This window comes from Cryptomeria japonica, chromosome 9 (assembly GCF_030272615.1).
Source record: "Cryptomeria japonica chromosome 9, Sugi_1.0, whole genome shotgun sequence".
In the NCBI taxonomy this organism is placed as follows: Eukaryota; Viridiplantae; Streptophyta; class Pinopsida; order Cupressales; family Cupressaceae; genus Cryptomeria; species Cryptomeria japonica.
In genome coordinates this window covers 303,865,533-303,884,078 of record NC_081413.1, presented here as the reverse complement: position 1 = coordinate 303,884,078, position 18,546 = coordinate 303,865,533, and the positions used below count along the sequence as shown (strand labels likewise).

The 18,546-nt window shown below is 36.1% G+C and overlaps 1 protein-coding gene across 2 annotated transcripts in view; it reads right to left on the bottom strand.

Annotated features, from left to right (window-relative positions):
- Positions 1-3,868: 3,868 nt before the first annotated feature.
- The window catches only part of LOC131079590 (uncharacterized), a 158,522-nt gene continuing 143,844 nt past the window's right edge, over positions 3,869-18,546 (bottom strand). For both annotated transcript variants that reach the window (XM_058017584.2, XM_058017583.2), the window contains exon 9: positions 3,869-4,144. In XM_058017584.2, coding sequence (XP_057873567.2) covers positions 3,986-4,144 — 159 coding nt within the window. In that variant the 3' untranslated portion in view covers positions 3,869-3,985. The remainder of the gene's footprint in view (positions 4,145-18,546) is intronic.

The window sequence follows — 18,546 nt, the reverse complement described above, 5'->3', positions numbered from 1 at the left end:
TGTTGTATATTAAATGGTATGTCTGAGAATAAGAATATATATATATATATAGTATATTAAAATGGTATTTGCTTCTGTTTGAGAGTATATAATGTTCCCGGTATATTCTTTAGAGCATATGCAAGTTATACTATTGTTGATTGACCTGATCTGATCGCTTGCTTGGGACAAAACTTATAATGGCGATGAGCTAATAATTGTCGATAATAGGATATCGTTGTTTCATATATGTTACTTGTTACTTGTGCAATCTAGTTTTTCTAACTAATAGTGGATTACTTCCACATAGGTTTGTAAGAAAAAACGTAATCAGATCTGACTTGATTGGTTCTTGCATCTAGTGTGGATGATGTTGCTGCCTATTGATTCCCTCTTAACATGTACAAAAGATCTTGTTGAATGGTGGAATCACCATCTTTGACTGCCTAAGCAATCTGCTAGGAATAAATAAATAAAATAGTAATCCTTAATCGATCCCTTTGAGTCTGCACGGTTTTCCCATATATATTCATTGGTGGGATGTAAGTTGAAGGGTTGTCTTATCATCATATCATTTGTAATCAACTAAACAGGTCATCTTATCCTTAATGACTGATTACTTCCTTAATTGTTGTTTACGTGCATGATTAAGGTAATCGCTGCACCTTTGAGATTATACAAATTGCATCTAACACAATCATTGATTTGGATGTTTTTAATTATAGTCATTGTTCTTAACATGATTGTTCTTTGGCTATTGCGTATCACTTAATACATATTTAGTGTTATATAGGATTGTCACCTTTTTAAAGAACCATTATTGTGGGGATAAGGTCCGCATCTTCCAGAGGTAACTTTGACCACGGTCTTAATATAATGGTCTTCTGACAAAACTTCCATTTAACAATAATCACCTTTTTTCTAACATCAAAGCCTTGATCATCAATTTGGTGGCCTTTGGCCTTTATAGTCGATGCATTTAACTCATTGATGAAATAGCTTGTTCGGATTTTGATGGGAATATCACATCGATTCATTGTTTTAATCTTGTATCTATGGTGGGGACATGGCAACAGTTGTTTGATCTTGCTTTAGTTAATTTGGCATATCATGATTCAGAAATGTATAAAGGGGAGCAATTTTCCATGACATATAATGAGACTATTCCTTGCATCTCCTTTCAGCCATTGGGTTTGTTTCTTCCCACGAGGAGGATTGTGGTTTGCCACTTTTGGATTTTCATCAACATTCATTCATGAGCCTTCATCTTCAACATTGAAGATTCTCTTTTATGAAGAGGAGGGTGAGGGCAGGAGTCGAGCAGGAATATGTCCTCTCTTCTTTTCTCTACTATGGGGGATATTGATTGTACTTTTCTAGTCAATTCAATAATTGGAAGCTTTTTTGGAGTCCATGCTTAATCACATGCACTCTTTTTCATTATATTTTTTCTTTTGGAGAGGAGTTTTCTCACTGGATTTTTCTCCTCTTCTCTATTTATAGAGAAGAGTTGCATTGATTTGCACATATGAGTAACTAATCAAACTTTATTGATGGGACCCATTCATGCTTACATATTTGCATTCATCTTTAGCTCTTTAGCTATGTTAATCTTAAGGGTGGTGTTGTTAATCTTAAAGGTGGTGTTGGAGTAATTAGGACATTATCTAATCATTTAATTAAATAGGTCCTTTAATTCTTTTATTCACTTAAGTTAAACTTAGATGCTTTTTCTTTTTATTAAATTAGGCTAATAGCAGCTTAAGTTGTCTCATTCATTATGATTGAAACAATTGGCATTGGCTAATTTAATCTTGTTTTAGAGTTTACATCTAGGGTTCGTTCATCCTTCCATAAAAATTTATTCATTCAATTGTAACATATTCCTTTATGCATCAATATAGAAATCTCAAGTTGTTGAGCATATTATTCTTGATCTCCTTTTTCTGACAGGTGATGTGCTTCCAGATAATTTTTGGCTTGTTGGATTTAATCATCAACTTCTACACTAAAACTAGAAGAATCCCCATTTTTTTCATTTGAATCTTTGAGACGAAGAAGTTTTTATGAGGCTAGAAGCCAGTATTAAGTCAGAATAAAGTCTTTTGATAACTATGATACTCATTAATAACTTTCTACAAAGTCTTTGTGCAATTAAATATTAAAGTGAATTGCACACTAGAGATCTTTACTTTATGCAAATAAATAAAGATACCACTTTGTTAAAAATAAAAAAATAAAAATGACCATATTTACATTTTTTATTTAAAGAACTTAACGTACTAATAGTATATTTGATTCAAAAGAAACCTGGAATACTTGTCAATAACTCTTATTTGAATCTAGAAACCCAACTATATTCAAATTAACTTTACACAAAAGGGGTTAACCTTAAAAAATAGAGAAAGTGCTTTTTAGTCAGGTTTTTTCTTTTCAATTACTAGTTTGAATAATACTGATGGCTGTAAGAGGCAGGAAATTCTGCAAAATTTAAATGATCCAACATAAAAATATATTAACAAGCATTAAGTGTGAGCATCACATAGCTTCTACTCATAAGCATTAAGTGTGAGCATCACATAGCTTCTACTCATAGTAATCTGTTTTGATTCAATTAAAAAGAAATGGTAAAAAACCAAATGGCGGTCATGGATCAACCAGACGTAACTTGTAAATGATTCAACATAAATATAGTAACAAGAATTAAGTATAAGCATCACATGATGGTCATGGATCAGCCAAACTGGCTTTTGTACATAAATATAGTAACAAGAATTAAGTATAAGCATCATCACATGATGGTCATGGATCAGCCAAACTGGCTTTTGTACATAAGGAACTTAGCAACGTACTCATGACAAGAAGTTTGCATTAAAGATACTGGCACTGGCCTTGTTTAACACTCTAATTTGCAATTAATTATCAGTGGACTGCAGGAACAAAGAGCATTATTCAGTTGCCTGGCCTTTCAGTGTCCTTGCTCTCACAGAAAGCGAGATACTAGCCCTTAGTTTGAAATATCCACACTTTTAACTACAATCTAAGAATAAAATCATTCACATTTTCATACCATTGTGTATACTTTTGTGCAATGATTCTGCATTTTTGCATCATTTTAATATACGAGTTCAATGGGACTCCCGCGAGTCTTTAGATAATTACATAAACTGCTAATATCAACAACTCGAATGGTAAAAATAAAACCGATTTGCCTAAAACCACTCATATTTATTACCAGCGGCTATTAGAGAGTAGGGAAAACTCTCTTACAGGGTAAGAAGAGATAAAACTATTGGGATTTTACCATTTGCAGGGCCAGGTTGATTCCTCCAGAAATTAGGTGTGACCCTCTCGTACTAGGATCACATACCACTGGCAATTAGTGTGTATCCCAGCTGGATAATTGCTCCGCGGACAAGTTGGAACCGGGTTGACTGAACGCAAATGGGATTGAATTTGAGCTCTTAAGAGTCTAAACCTCATTAGCTCAAAATCAAAATCAAATAATTCAAATAATTTACTCATCATCCAGTTATCAAATGACAGAAACACACGAGGGAGATTTTCACCCACTGTTTGTGTTATCTGGGACTATTTATGAGAAAAAGACTGCTCTCGCATCCAATATTCAACTGGAATAGAGCAAGGAACATAGTTGAATCAGCACAGTTTATAGCTCCTACCTCTACATCAAGATGGAATCAGACAATAATCTTGACCAGTCTGTTGACATCTGAGGAAAACCTGGGCATATAATTGATAATTGAGTGTCTACTATAACACAATCCTGTATATCTAGCTTCTTTCCCTCTGACTTTTCATTACTCTAATCATAATGTTTGTTCCAATGAAATTAAGATGCACTTATCAACTATAACCAGCAAAATAATAAGGCAAGAAAAGAACTGGTCTTTTTATTTTCATGACAAATTTAACTAAAAAAAATCATAAACCACAAACTACAGCCATAGCATTTATTTTCAATGTTTACATGGTACATCTTAATTCAGATATGTAGCTTTTTATGTACAGTTCTCCCACTGCGGCTAACAGAACTTCCCGGAACCAATGCAGCTTCTGATGGCTGCATTGCTGATAGTTCTCTTACACGCACCAAAATAGGTACTGGTATGGGAACTGAAGCATGCTTTCTACGATTTTCTGCCTGCATTCACAATAGTATATATTTTGTCTTAGCTTGTGTACAAACACAATCTTCATTTTTTTTAATAAAACGATAATAGTATTAAGATAAAAAGATTACAAAAACAGTAAGTGGCAAAGGGAATGGGGAAAATTTCCACCGAGACAGTACAAGAAGAAATAGAAAGTAATGTTTGCAGTATCAGAATGCATACAATCCATCAAGGCATTAACATCACTCAGTCTACCAGAAGATGGCACGAGCATCTTCTGTAGAGCCTCTTGAAGCATAACCATGATAAAGAGAAGAAGTCTGAAGAAGACCCCAGAGAGGAATCTGAGGAGGAGTAACACAAAGTTGCTAAATAAGATCATACTCTGCTTGGGATTGAGAAAGAGGATTAGGACCAGATGGAAGAATAGGTTGAGTAGGTGAAAGAGATGTTGGATTATTAATGTCTTGTTTATTTCTACGAGTGTTGTAGGTGTGGGCTACTGTTTTATAACGAGGAGCCTCATGCACCTTAGAAGTGATCGATTGAGAAAACTTCTAGAAAGAATCATGTGGGTGACTTGTAAAAGGGGCACCACGAACAGATAATACCTTCTTTCGTGACTGACAAGTTTGAGTAACATAAATAATCGGTCTCTTAGGCCTTTCAGGGGCAACAGAAACAACAATTACATTAACAAAACATTACTTGTAGAAGAATTAGTTGAACGAATGTGCTCAACATTGACCTGTGGGAGATCAGATGTGAGATGAGATTCATCATTCACTAATGCATCTTTAGAAGAGAGTGCACTGGAACAAAGAGAGGGTAGACTAACATAAAGAAAAGTATCAATGATTCCATCCTCTTGCAATAAAATATCCTCTGAACTAAGAGGAATTTAATGAGAGAGATCAAAGGAATAGAGTGACATAGGAACAGCTAAGTCATCATCACATGCATGAAAAGGAACATCGTTAGCACTTTGAATAAAACTAGAAATAATAAAAGAAGATAGTAAATGCATTTTGAAAAAAAAAAAAAAGCTAAATTTAAGAAATGATAAATAAACAAGAAGGTCGAAGGATGACCTACTATTTATACATTGATTACATGGAATGGGGTTTTAGGCAGCGCCCAAAAAAAAATTAAGGGCAAATCTTTGATTTGTCCTTTTCTTTTACTATAATGAATGATTGTGACCAAGGTTGAAAAACTCGCATGAGACTCGCTGAAATCGTGAGTACTTGCAGGTCATTTACCCAGGCGAGCCACGCGGACAAAAACTTGTAGCCGAGTTTATCAAATGCTCGTGGCAATTTTTGGCCCTAAAAATCGTGAAATCATGCGAGTCAAACAAAACCAAATCATCCCGAATGCAGTTTTTATTGTTTTTTGAACCATTTTCAACGTGATGACGAAAAAGAAAAACAACGGTAAAGAAAGGCATGGGTGAGCATGGAAAAAGGTCATGATTCAGAAGAAAGAGGCCGTGAGTGAACAGTTTTTTGGATTTTTCAACCTATGTTTGTAGGTTGCTGCTATTTTATTTTTAACAGTAATGCAAATTTAACATTTTGCTGCAATCAGAACTTGTCTTGATTCTTAGAGTATGCAATGACAGCTACAATTTCGAAATGCAAGAAAGCATAACATGTGAAACCTTCAAGTTGGATATATCTTGCCATGATCAAAACTAAAAACTAGTACCCATTATTAACTTTTTAATCTGTTAAAGCTAGTCCTAAAGATCGCCTCTGTTTCAAACTTTCAGATCATAAAAAAAGATTATATGAAATGGGAAACACCATATTTAGCTAGTGTCCTATCCAAGAGTACAAGAATCATTTGCAGTCTGCACAATAATCAGTAACTCTTGAACATTTGAAGAACACTTGGTACGGTAGTTGGTATTATGCTGGAAAGAATAACATGGAAAATATTTGTCCTGTTAATCAATGAATTGAAGACATGATCATAATGTGAACTGATTTCAGTATTTTGTGAAAACAACAAATATTTCAGAATGGCCTAAGAAAGAAATATCTATAATGCTGAATGGAATTATAGATTAAAGATGGAATTATCACATTATAATTTCTTCCTTTGCCATCACGAGATTATGAAATGTGCTTTAGAGTCTTAGACTTTCGACTATATCCCAATATTTTTTTATTCCATTCCCTATAGTCTTATGGAATTTGGATATAATATTTTTCACCTGGGAATCTCTTTGTAGAAGCACAAAACGCTTCTCCTGATGTAACACATTCCTTTTTCAAAACAAAATATGAGATTCGAACAAATAAATAGTTCTGAAATAATGTTGAGTTCAAAGAATTTACAAGATATGATTAAAATTTAAAGTTTTAAACAATATATGCTAAAAAAACATATTTATTGCTGATTCTGTATGACAGTATGTATGCACTGTAAACTGTAAAGAGTACTAAAGAACATGTATGACAGTATGTGTACCAAGACTTGTAGTTAATTTGTAAAGACTAAAGAGTACTAATTTTTTATGTTCTCTCTCTCTTTTGCTAGGTTCCCTTCTTACTTTTCTAAAAGAAAATGGCTTCTACATGTAGAGCTGGTGGTAGAAAGAGGGACCCTTGTTGAAAACATGGGACACCAAGTGCAGTGCAATGAGAGGTCATTTGTATCCATTGCACCAGGCTTATGACCGTTGGCATAAATTGGCTCAAATATCATCTTGTAAAGATGAATTGCGGAGATATTACACCATGTGACAAATGTCCTGAAGAGGCTATGAGGGATGCAATAGCAATGCTTGAAGCATATGACCAAAAGAAGGCAGCAAAAAAGAGAACAATAGAGGCAATGGCCACCCAAATGGCAGATTTGAGTTCTACAAGGTCACATGCAAATGTGGGGGCTTCTTCCCTTGGGCCATAGATATGAGGATCGGGAAGTGTGGGCAGCCGTATGGCAAACTTTTTTGTTCCACGTAACACTCCTAGTGCGTAACCTGGAGAGCAAGGCACTACATGGAATAAAGAGTTGCACCATGAGCCAAAGTGGGCATGTGCGAAATTTTGGTTCTACGATAATATTCCATTCAATGTTGCTTCTAGTCCTTATTGGGAGCAATTGGTCACTACATTGACTATGGCAGGTAAGGGGTTCAAGGCCCCAAGTCGTTATGAGTTGAGTGGGTCATTATGGCAAAATGAAGTCCAAAACACTCAACAACTAGTGGAAGAGCAAAGGAAAATTTGGGAAAAGAATGGCTGCACCATTCTATCTGATGAGTGGACGGATGGTAGGAATAAGACACTCATTAACTTTCTAGTTGCTTCAGGTAGACAATTAGTATTTTTAAAATCAATTGATGCCTCAATGAAGTGAAAAATGCAGGGACCTTGTATAACATGTTGGATGAGGTGGTCATGGAAGTGGGAGTGCAGAATATCATCCAGGTTGTGACCGATAATGCAATTGCATATGTGACAGTCGGCAGGCTTCTAATGGCTAGGAATCCAACATTATTTTGGAGCCCTTGTGCTGCCCATTGTCTTGATTTGCTCCTTGAAGACCTAGGGAAACTAAGCTAGGTGAAGAATGTGGTTGAAGGTGGAAGGAATATCACAAAGTACATCTACAACCACACATGGGTCTTGAATCTTATGAGAGAGCACACTGATGGTAAGAATCTCATCCAATCAGGGGTTGCATGCTTCATTACCAATTTCCTCGACTTGCAAAGTCTACTAGCAACATTGCCCAACATGAAGCAGATGTTTGTGAGTGAAAGATATGGTTGGAGTCCTTATGCTAGGAAGCATGAAAAGCAAAGAAGGTCGTGAAGGCCATTTTTTATGTTAGTTTTGCCAAGACGGAGGAGATCATCAATGTGAGTTTTCAAACTTCGATTGATGATTTGTTATTTAATTTTCTAATATTCCATTTTACTGATTTTGTTAAATTTTTTATATCTAGGTGTCAAAACTATTGGTGAGGGTTCTAGGAATGGTGGATGGGGATCAAAACCCCATGGGGTATCTATATGAGGCCCTAAATAAGACCAAAGAGGTGCTTCAGTGTATGGGTCAAACAAGACAAAATATGAACCCATATGGTATGTAATTGATCAGAGGTGTAACGGACAACTCCATATTCATGTTGCTGCCTATTACTTGAAACCCAAGTTTTTTTTCTCCTTTACTTTAGAAGCAGATGTAGAGGTTAAAGTTGGCCTTGACACATGTATTTTGAAATTAGTTGACGATGAGCACCTTGGAGACCTAATACTTGATGAGTTGCAGAGCTATAAGAAGGTCGAAGGGCCATTGTTTTCTTCACCTGATTGCAAATATAGGAGAGCCACTCTACAACCAGGTAAAAAAAACGTGTTTAATTTCATTTTACCATTTATTTCACTCTTTAAGTTTATTAAAATTCTTACCAAGTTATAAATGACACCTTTTATCCTTGCAAATTTGTGGTGGGATGATTATGGTGCCACAACGCCTAATCTTCAAAAGATTGCCATCCACATATTATCACAGCCTTGTAGTGCTTTTGGTTGTGAGTGCAACTCGAGTGTTTTTGAGGCCATTCACACAAAAAAAAAGCAATAGTTGACCCAATAGCGCTTGAATGACCTTGTCTATGTGTGATACAACCTTCGATTGCATGAAACAAAGGTGCAAGGGCAAGGTTCACATGAAGGACTTGACCTAGATGGCATTGTTAATGCATGATAGCTTCGGTAAGATAAATGATTGAATGAGAGATAAATGAAGTCTCTCATTCAATCATTTATCATATCGATAACCATGATAAAACCTTCAAGCAATTAATTCCTCTCTGATAGCCATTCTACATTTGCATATAAATAACCTATTCATTGATAATCATACTATGCATTTTGTTTATGTTCATCGATTAATAAATCTTGTATTTAGATGTATATCGATTAACATATATAATGATAAATAAATGATTAATGAAAACACCGATTAATATATCGGGTTGCATATAATATATTGGGTTGCATATAATATATCGGGTGGCATTATAACAAAGGTCACCGAAAGTTATCGGGTGTTAAGCCTACACCGATAGTTATCGGGTGTTAAGGCTAACACACCGATAGTTATCGGTTGTTAGCATTGAGCAAACACCGATAGACATCGGTTGTAATATTACTCCCACACCGATTGGCATTAACTTTGAACATGCATTTGTTTAGTATATAACAAATGGGGCACGATCAAGTAATGTCTTGATCGATCACGACCGATCAAGGCATTGCTTGATCGTGCCCCATTTGTTATATACTTATATTGAGTGGCATTCGTGAGATAGGACATAGAAAATATTAAATGCTCCTCTCACCTGCCACAAACAATAAGATAGTCAGATTTATACATTAAGGCAATAATAAATACAACAAGATTATTTTAATAGAATATAACTTGCATATTGAAAGTAAATTGAACATCATTTACATGGTATCAGAGCTATAGTTAAATCGAACCTGAGGCTGTTCAATATTACGTAAAATTCAAATCAAGTATATATTCAACATCACAATCCTATCAATGGCTAGCGCTATCAGATTTGAAGACAGACTCGCAGGGGGTGATGACCTCTCCACATGGAAATTCAGAATTCAAATGATTCTAAAAGAAAATAAAATTGAATCATTTGTAAAGACTGAAACTAAAGAACCTGAGACTGAACCTGACAAAGCAATTTGGAGAGAAGGAAATGATAAGGCTATCAAAATCATAATCGATGGGGTAAGGAACAATATTATGCCCATTATAAAGAAACATGAAACATCTTTCAACATGTTCAAAGCACTTGAAGACGCTTTTGAGATATCCAATGCCAGTAGAACATTGGCTCTAAAAAGAGAGATAAATCATATATCCATGATAAAAGGGGAATCAGTCAATGTCTACTTCATGCGAACATCTACCTTAAGGGATGAACTAGCAACCCCTAGATATGAGATCCAAAGCAAAGAATTAACCCTCATTGCTTTAGATGGGTTGCCTAGTATCTGGGAAACGTTCGTCCAAGGCATCAGTGCAAGAGATAACTTTCCAAAATTCGATAGGCTAAAGGCTGACTGTCTCCAAGAGGAATCAAGGCAAAATAAGAAAGGGATCAAACAAAAGAATATAGATGAAGATCTTCAAGTTTTAAAAACGAACTCAGACAGAAAGGGCAAGAAGAAGCAATTCAGGAAGAGAAAAGGTCGTCACAGCAAGAACTCCTTCAAGAAGGACCTCTCTCAAATTCAGTGTTACAGATGTGACAAATTTCGGCACTATGTTGCCAAATGTTCAGAAAGAGCTAAACAAGCCACATTTGCCAAAACAGGAAAATCGAAAAGGGAAGAGGACTCCGAGAAGTATGTACTCTATTCAGCACTCACAAATCAAGCATCAAACAAAGTGAACTCCTAGGTGATTGATAGTGGCTCATCCAGACACATCACAAGATTCAGAGAAGTACCAGACTCCATGAAAGAGGAGAATGATAAAGAGGTAACCATCGAAGATGAATCTACACACCCTGTCAAAGGAGTTGGAAACTACACCATCAAACTAAAGTCAAGTGTATCATTACAACTTAGAGGAGCGCTATATGTTCCAGGCATTAAGACGAATCTTGTCTCAATATCAGCACTGGAGGACAATGGATACAGAGTGACCTTCATGGACAACAAAGTGTTGGCTTGGCCAAAGAACTCATCCATCAAGAAAGCTAAAACAATTGGTCAAAGACAAGGCTACTTATATGAGTTATGCACGGAGCCCAACTTAGCCCTAATTCATGAAACTACAGATGCCAATGTAATCTGGCATAGAAGACTAGGCCACCTAAATTTTAGAGCTTTATCATCAATGAGAGACCTTGTCACAGGTCTACCTAAGCTAAAGCAATATCATTCAGGGGCATGCACAGGATGTGCCCTAGGTAAAATACTAAGGGTGCTTTTCAGAGTAGTACTAGGAAAACAAGTAAAATTTTAGAGTTAGTTCATTCTGATGTATGTGGACCTATGTCTATAAATTCATTGGGGGGATTTCTGTATTATGTAATATTTGTTGATGACTACTCTAGGAAAACCTGGATCTACTTTCTGAAATGTAAAGAATCAGAAGAGATCCTTAATAGGTTTAAAGAATTCAAATCACTAAAAGAGAACTACTCAGGAAACAAAATTAAAACCCTAAGAACTGATAATGGGGGGGAATACACATCAGAATTATTTAAAGAGTTTTGTAAAAATTCAGGGATTAAGAGAGAGTTAACAATACCTTACAAACCTCAACAAAATGGGATAGCAGAAAGGTAAAATAGGACAATCGTTGAAGCTGCCAAAGCTATGATTCTTGATCAAAATCTAAATATCAATCTTTGGGCAGAAGCAACTAGCACTGTTGTATATATTCAAAACAGATGTCCTCACTCTCATCTTGAAGACAAGACCCCTAAGGAAGTCTTTACTAAATCAAAACTAGATATAAGCCACCTTAGGATTTTTGGATGCCCTGTCTATATTCATGTACCTAAGGAGAAAAGATTAAAAGTAGAGCCTTCTGGAAAAAGGGGAATCTTGGTAGGATACAGTGAAACCTCCAAAGCTTGCAGGATATATATGCCTAGTCAAAAGAATATTGAACTAAGTAGGGATGTGATCTTTGAAGAAAACTTAGCCTTCAAAAGAGCACAAAGCTCCCTAGATCCTAAAGTCTATATTCCCAACCCTAGCTTAGATAGAGATCCTACTCCTAAGCTTCAGAGGGAGAATCCTAAGGAAACTATGAATGAAACTCAAAGTCGACCTAGAGAAAACCTCAAAAAAAGACGACTAAGGGCCACCAAAACTATAGAAGAAGCTCAGAAGTTTGTTGCTCCCTTAGGAACCTTCAGAGAAAGCAACAGACCTAATAAATTCACTATCTATGTTGCCCTTATGAATGACCTCTCTAAAGCTTAACCAAACAATGTATCAGATGCACTTGAACATCAAGTATGGAAGGATGCCATGTCTGAAGAGTATCAATCCATTATGAAAAATGATGTTTGGGAGATTGTTCCTAGGCCAACCAAGAAATCTGTGGTTTCATCTAAATGGCTGTTCAAAATCAAACATGCTGCAGACGGCAGTATTGAAAAACACAAGGCAAGATTTGTAGCCACAGGCTTCTCACAAAGGGAGGGAATAGATTATGAAGAAACCTTTGCACATGTTGCCAGGTATACATCAGTAAGAGTTGTATTAGCCATTGCAATAGCAAAAGGATGGAAGGTACACCAAATGGATGTTAAGACAACCTTTCTAAATGGTGAGATCTCAGAAGAAGTCTACCTAGAGCAACCTGAAGGGTTTGAAATTCATGATGCAGAGTCTCATGTGTGTAGACTCAAGAAAGCTCTCTATGGGCTCAAACAAGCTCCCAGGGCCTGGTATGAAAGAATTGACACCTATCTCTCAGGACTAGGCTTCTCCAAAAATGATGCAGATCCTAATCTCTACTACAAAAGAAATAAAGGTGATATGCTAATATTGATCTTATATGTTGATGACTTATTAATCACAGGAAATGACCACCTTATAGATCAATGCAAGAATGATCTATCAAAAGAATTTGATATGAAGGACTTAGGACTCCTTCATTACTTCCTAGGATTGGAAGTATGGCAGAATTCTGACAACATTATACTAAATCAAGGAAAGTACACCTTGGATATTTTGAAGAGATTCGGAATGTTGAACTGTAGACCCATGACCTCTCCTATGGAAACCAACTTACATAAACTTAAAGAAGCAGCAGCAGAGTCACAACTCACCGATCCTACTCAATATAGACAGATGATTGGATCCCTGATGTACCTGGTAAATACAAGACCAAATATCTGTTATGCAGTTAATGCTCTAAGCCAGTTTATGTGTGAACCGAAGGAGATACACCTGATTGCAGTAAAACACATTATGAGATACCTACAAGGTACCCTAAACCTTGGTCTCAAATATGAGAAAGTTGATATAGACTTACATGGATTTACAAATTCAGATTGGGCTGGAAGTATGACAGACAGGAAAAGCACTTCAGGGTGTTGCTTCAGTCTAGGTTCAGCTATGATATCTTGGATCAGCAGGAAGCAAACTTCTGTAGCTCAAAGCTCCACTAAAGCAGAATACATTGCAGCTTCTATGGCTGCCCGAGAGGCAGTATGGCTTAGAAAGTTGCTTGTGGGGTTGTTTGGAGAACCTATGAAACCCACTGTTATACACTATGACAACCAGAGCTGCATAAAACTTTCAGTAAACCCAGTGTTTCATGACAGATCCAAGCACATTGAGATTCCATACCACTATGTATGAGATATGGTAGATAGAAATACAATCCAACTGGAATATGTTTGTACAGGAGATCAAACTGCAGACATTATGACCAAACCCTTTTCCAGAGTGAAGGTTGATCACTTCAGAAAAGGTTTAGGTATGATAGAAAGGTAATTTGCTTTGTAATCTATATTTGCATACCTATAAGATGTTTAATGTGTAAACCTCTTTGTCATGTTAGGACAATTTTTGGATTCTATCCCCTGGGTTCATATCTAAGAGGTGACGATCTCTCAAGATAGTGAACACTTGTATGGGGACATTATAAGGTGACGATCTTATAATGTCCAAACTAGTTATCATGTTGGATCTCTGGTGTGTCATGGATGTGCCATGATTGTGTTGTGATAAAACATTTGTATAAAGTGTTAGTGCACATATCACAACTTGGATAAGGTGAGAAATTAATCTTTCTCATATGATTATCCTTAAGTATTGCGTGTGTAGGCAATATTGATATCACATGCTTAGGTGATATCCTGTCAATCACAAAATTGATGTGATGAACTTCAGTATCACGTGTTTAGGTGATACTTCATATCATATGATTAGGTGGTATGATTTCCTAAGAATGTCTAAAATGCTAACTATCAAGTGAATTGTGATGCTTGAATATATTGTCTACATTCATCTTACCTAGCTAAGAGGGAGTGTTAATGCATGATAGCTTCGGTAAGATAAATGATTGAATGAGAGATAAATGACGTCTCTCATTCAATCATTTATCATATCGATAACCATGATAAAACCTTCAAGCAATTAATTCCTCTTTGATAGCCATTCTACATTTGCATATAAAGAACCTATTCATTGATAATCATATATGCATTTTGTTTATGTTCATCGATTAATAAATCTTGTATTTAGATGTATATCGATTAACATATATAATGATTAATGAAAACACTGATTAATATATCGGGTTACATATAATATATCGGGTTGCATATAATATATCAGGTGGCATTATAACAAAGGTCACCGATAGTTATCGGGTGTTAAGCCTACACCGATAGTTATCGGTTGTTAAGGCTAACACGCCGTTAACTATCGGCTGTTAGCATTGAGCAAACACCGATAGACATCGGTTGTAATACTACTCCCACACCGATTGGCATTAACGTTGAACATGCATTTGTTTAGTATAAACAAAGAGGCACGATCAAGTAATGTCTTGATCGGTCATGACCGATCAAGGCATTGCTTGACCGTGCCCCATTTGTTATATACTTATATTGAGTGGCATTCGTGAGATAGGACATAGAAAATATTAAATGCTCCTCTCACTTGCCACAAACAAGAAGATAGTCAGATGTATACATTAAGGCAATAATAAATACAAGATTATTTTAATAGAATATAACTTGCATATTGAATGTAAATTGAACATCATTTACAAACATTGATCCATATTCAACACATTGGATTGTTGCACTTGATGATGTTGATGTTGATGTGGATCCATTCTTTACTAATGATCACCTGAGTTGGAGAGGGAGGCAGTTGAATGGGATGCGGAAGTGGCAACATGTGAGGAGGAACGCAAGGTTGGTTATGCAGCAAAGGTACTTGTTGAGGCACCTGTTGAGGATGTTGCAACTACTTTAGCACCACCTACCCAATAGTAACATTTTTTTTGAGCTTTAGTCGTAGATGCCATTTATGATTTCTAATTTTCATTGATTCTAAAACTTGACCTTAATATGTATTCAGCGATGGTAGTTGTTTTGAGGTCTATGATACATTTATATGTATTGAACTCAATTTGATTCAAAGGTTGCACTTTTTTTTTGGTCTATGCTATGTATTTAACTCAAACTTTGATTTACATATGATGGAAATCAACGTGTTCTACAAATTCGGTGTATGTGTGTTTTTAAGAATATTTTAAGAAATTATAAATTTTCAAATGTTCAATAAATTTGTAGACTTATTGCCAAGTTTTTTGGTGAGTCCCGAATTTTTAAATTTTTTGGGCCAAACAAGTCATTGTCAAGTTCGATTTTTTCAACTATGATTGTGACAATAACAAAGAATGCTTTCAAAAGAACAAATAGAAAGATTGGGAATGTTAGATTCAACATAAAGTGGTGAACCACAACAATGTAGAAGTAGTGTTCACGCCGAGTTCACCAAAATGTAATGGAGGAAATGTGGCTCTGCAAAAGGAAAACTATGTTCCTTTGAGAGCCAATTTCTAATCATACATTCAGATATTTCCAACTAGTTAACCCGGTGAAGATATCTCATTACTGATAAATAAAATAAATTTTCTAACTACAAGAATGGAAATGGCTGATGACAGAGAGTTTTTGGCCAAAATTTAAGCGTCTTAGCCAAGGACGATAGCACGATGCGCAGATGTTTGCATGCAACAATGTAATTTCTTATAGACTACAAACAGAGAGATGGCACAAAAAGCATGAAAACTCAACTCTACACTTCGACTAACCTTCGTGTGGTTGAATATCTCCAATAAACTTGCACACACAAAAGAGAAAAAAAAATCGAGCTATTTAGGGACTTGCTTCAGTCAAGTCCCTACTTTGGTGTTTCCACCTCCACAACAGCCAGATAGGCAAATAGATCAAAGATAAATGGACACAAATAATAAAGTGATTTAATAGACAAGGGATGTGATAAATCCAAGATGCTCAAAGACACAAAAAGAATATTTCTAGAAAGGCTTGATGAAGCCAAGAGAGTTGTGAAGATTGTTTTAGGAGACTATTGTAGCAAGCTAGAGAGAGAGAGAGAGAGAGAGAGAGAGAGAGAGAGAGACTTGTGAGAATCAAGAGAACCCAAGAGAGATTACCAAAGAGCTTTCAAGAGAGTTTTTGTGGAGTGAAAAGATTGATTTAAAAATGAGAAGATGAGGGAAAGAAAGGGTCATCACGTTGTTACAAGTTATTTTGAGTGGATTCCATTGACCTAGGCAAGCAACAAGGGGTGAAATGCTCAAAAACAATCTTTCAATGTTAAAATATCACAAGATGCTAGCATAGCATGCAAACGTCCACACTAGGCACTAGTGTCTAGACAAATCATGCTCAAAAAAGGCAGGAGATGAGAAAAACACAGTTAATGCAAAACTGATGCAAAAAGGTAGCTGTTGAAAAAGACCTTGAGCATCTTGAGAAGAAAAAAGCCTCATGCAAGGGCTAAGACGAACCTACACAAATGCTAAGGGAATGGCCATTAAAGTGGATATAAAAGTGTAGGTGAAATTGTAGGGGTATGCAATTTCCGACACTACACTAGTATACACAGCTGACTTTGTTTGATCACATTGTGTTGTGAAATCATTAAATGCACCTAGTGATCTAGGAGGATCTAGGCCACTCAATCATACCAGAAATCTTGGGTATTGCAAAGCAGCCTTTGCAATTGCATCAATAGGATCCTCATCTTAATCAACAACCTTTGTCCAAACATGTTATAATTCCCTGATAGCATTACAACACAGCTTCACCTATCGTTTATTAGAATAATATCTTTCTCTTTGTGTTATTAATGGTTATTTAAGTTGTTTCTAATTTCGCCTCTAGTTAATGTTTGTTTCTTTTAGAAACATCGTCTTTGTAACTCTATTTAAAGGAGCTTTGTCTCCTTGATTAATTGAACAACATCGATTCTTTGAAATCCATATGCTTTTGCATCTGTATTATGGTATAAGAGCCTTGGTTATTTTCGAAATAATTTTTCAATTAAAAATTTGTCATGAATTTTTAACAGTGTTTTTTGAAAAATTTCTTTGTTTATTTGAAATTGCTACTTTGGTAGTTCGTTTTGGCTGCAGCTACTAGGGTTTTCTGGCTATTTTCTGCCCTCTCCCGTGACCCGTCTCTCCTGCATTTCGCGCAACCACGTGACGCGTTTTTTTCCCACCTGCAGATTTATTTTTTCTGCCATTTTTGGATAGAAATCTGCATTTTCAGCTAGGGTTTTGACCCTCTAGATTCAGTCGAAAAAAATTTCTGAGCATAGATTCGTGGTGGGTTTTTCGAGATCTCAACTGGGTCATCGTCAGAATTTTCTGGTTGCCTCGATTTTTGTGCCTCGATTTTCGAGCCAGCGGATCTAGATTCCGACAACAGATTCTTTCTGGGTTTTTCACAAGGATTTCTGGGTTGTCTTCGGATTTTTCTAGGTCAGCCGGAATTTTTTTTCTTGAAATTTGTGCCCGTCGTACTTCATTTTTTTAGGTCTATCCCTGCATCTGCCTTTGTTTTTGCATTGGGATTCGAATTTTTTGAATTTTGTGCCAGCATCTCTTCTCAGTTTTTTTGTTTTCCATGCATTGGGAAACGTGCAAGATGGCATCATTGACCAACTTGATGTTGGAAGGTAGTCAAGTTTTGTGCACTTAGCATCTTCTCAGTACCTTGTTTTTCGTGCCTCGAAAAGTGTGAAGATGGCTTATGGGCATCGATGTTTGTTTTGGTTTTTAATATTTTTTTACCTAAAAAAAAATTCTGTGGGTTTTAATAATTTTGTCCTAAAAAATTATCTGTGGGTTTTTAAATATTTTTTGTCCTTGTAAAGAAAAAAAAATCATGAGGGTTTATGATTTTTTCCTCAAAAATTGTACTTTGCTGCAGTCTGTTTTTAGTCGCACCTGGAGTTGTTGTGCGAACATCTGCACTAGTCTCTTATTTGCAGTCTATTTTCGAGCATCTTGCTCATCTGCAATAATTTAGATTGTTTGCCGATTTTTTCCTCAAAATTGTGACAGTTGTTCTTGGTGTGTCTCTGTTTACAGGGAGGGACAATTCTCCAACATCAGGTTGGACGGTTGGTGTTGTTTTGGGTATCTCCAGAAGTTCTGCAGTTTCTGGGAGGGTTGGTGGCAGACTCATCTCAAGTGGCAGAGTTAGTGGCAGGCTCTTGTCTTCTGTTGCAGCGTGTTCTGAGAAGAAGGGGGCAACCTTCTCTGTTATTTCTCTTGGTAGTTAGAACGATGACCATTAAGGGAGGGTATTAGAATAATATCTTTCTCTTTGTGTTATTAATGGTCATTTAAGTTGTTTCTAA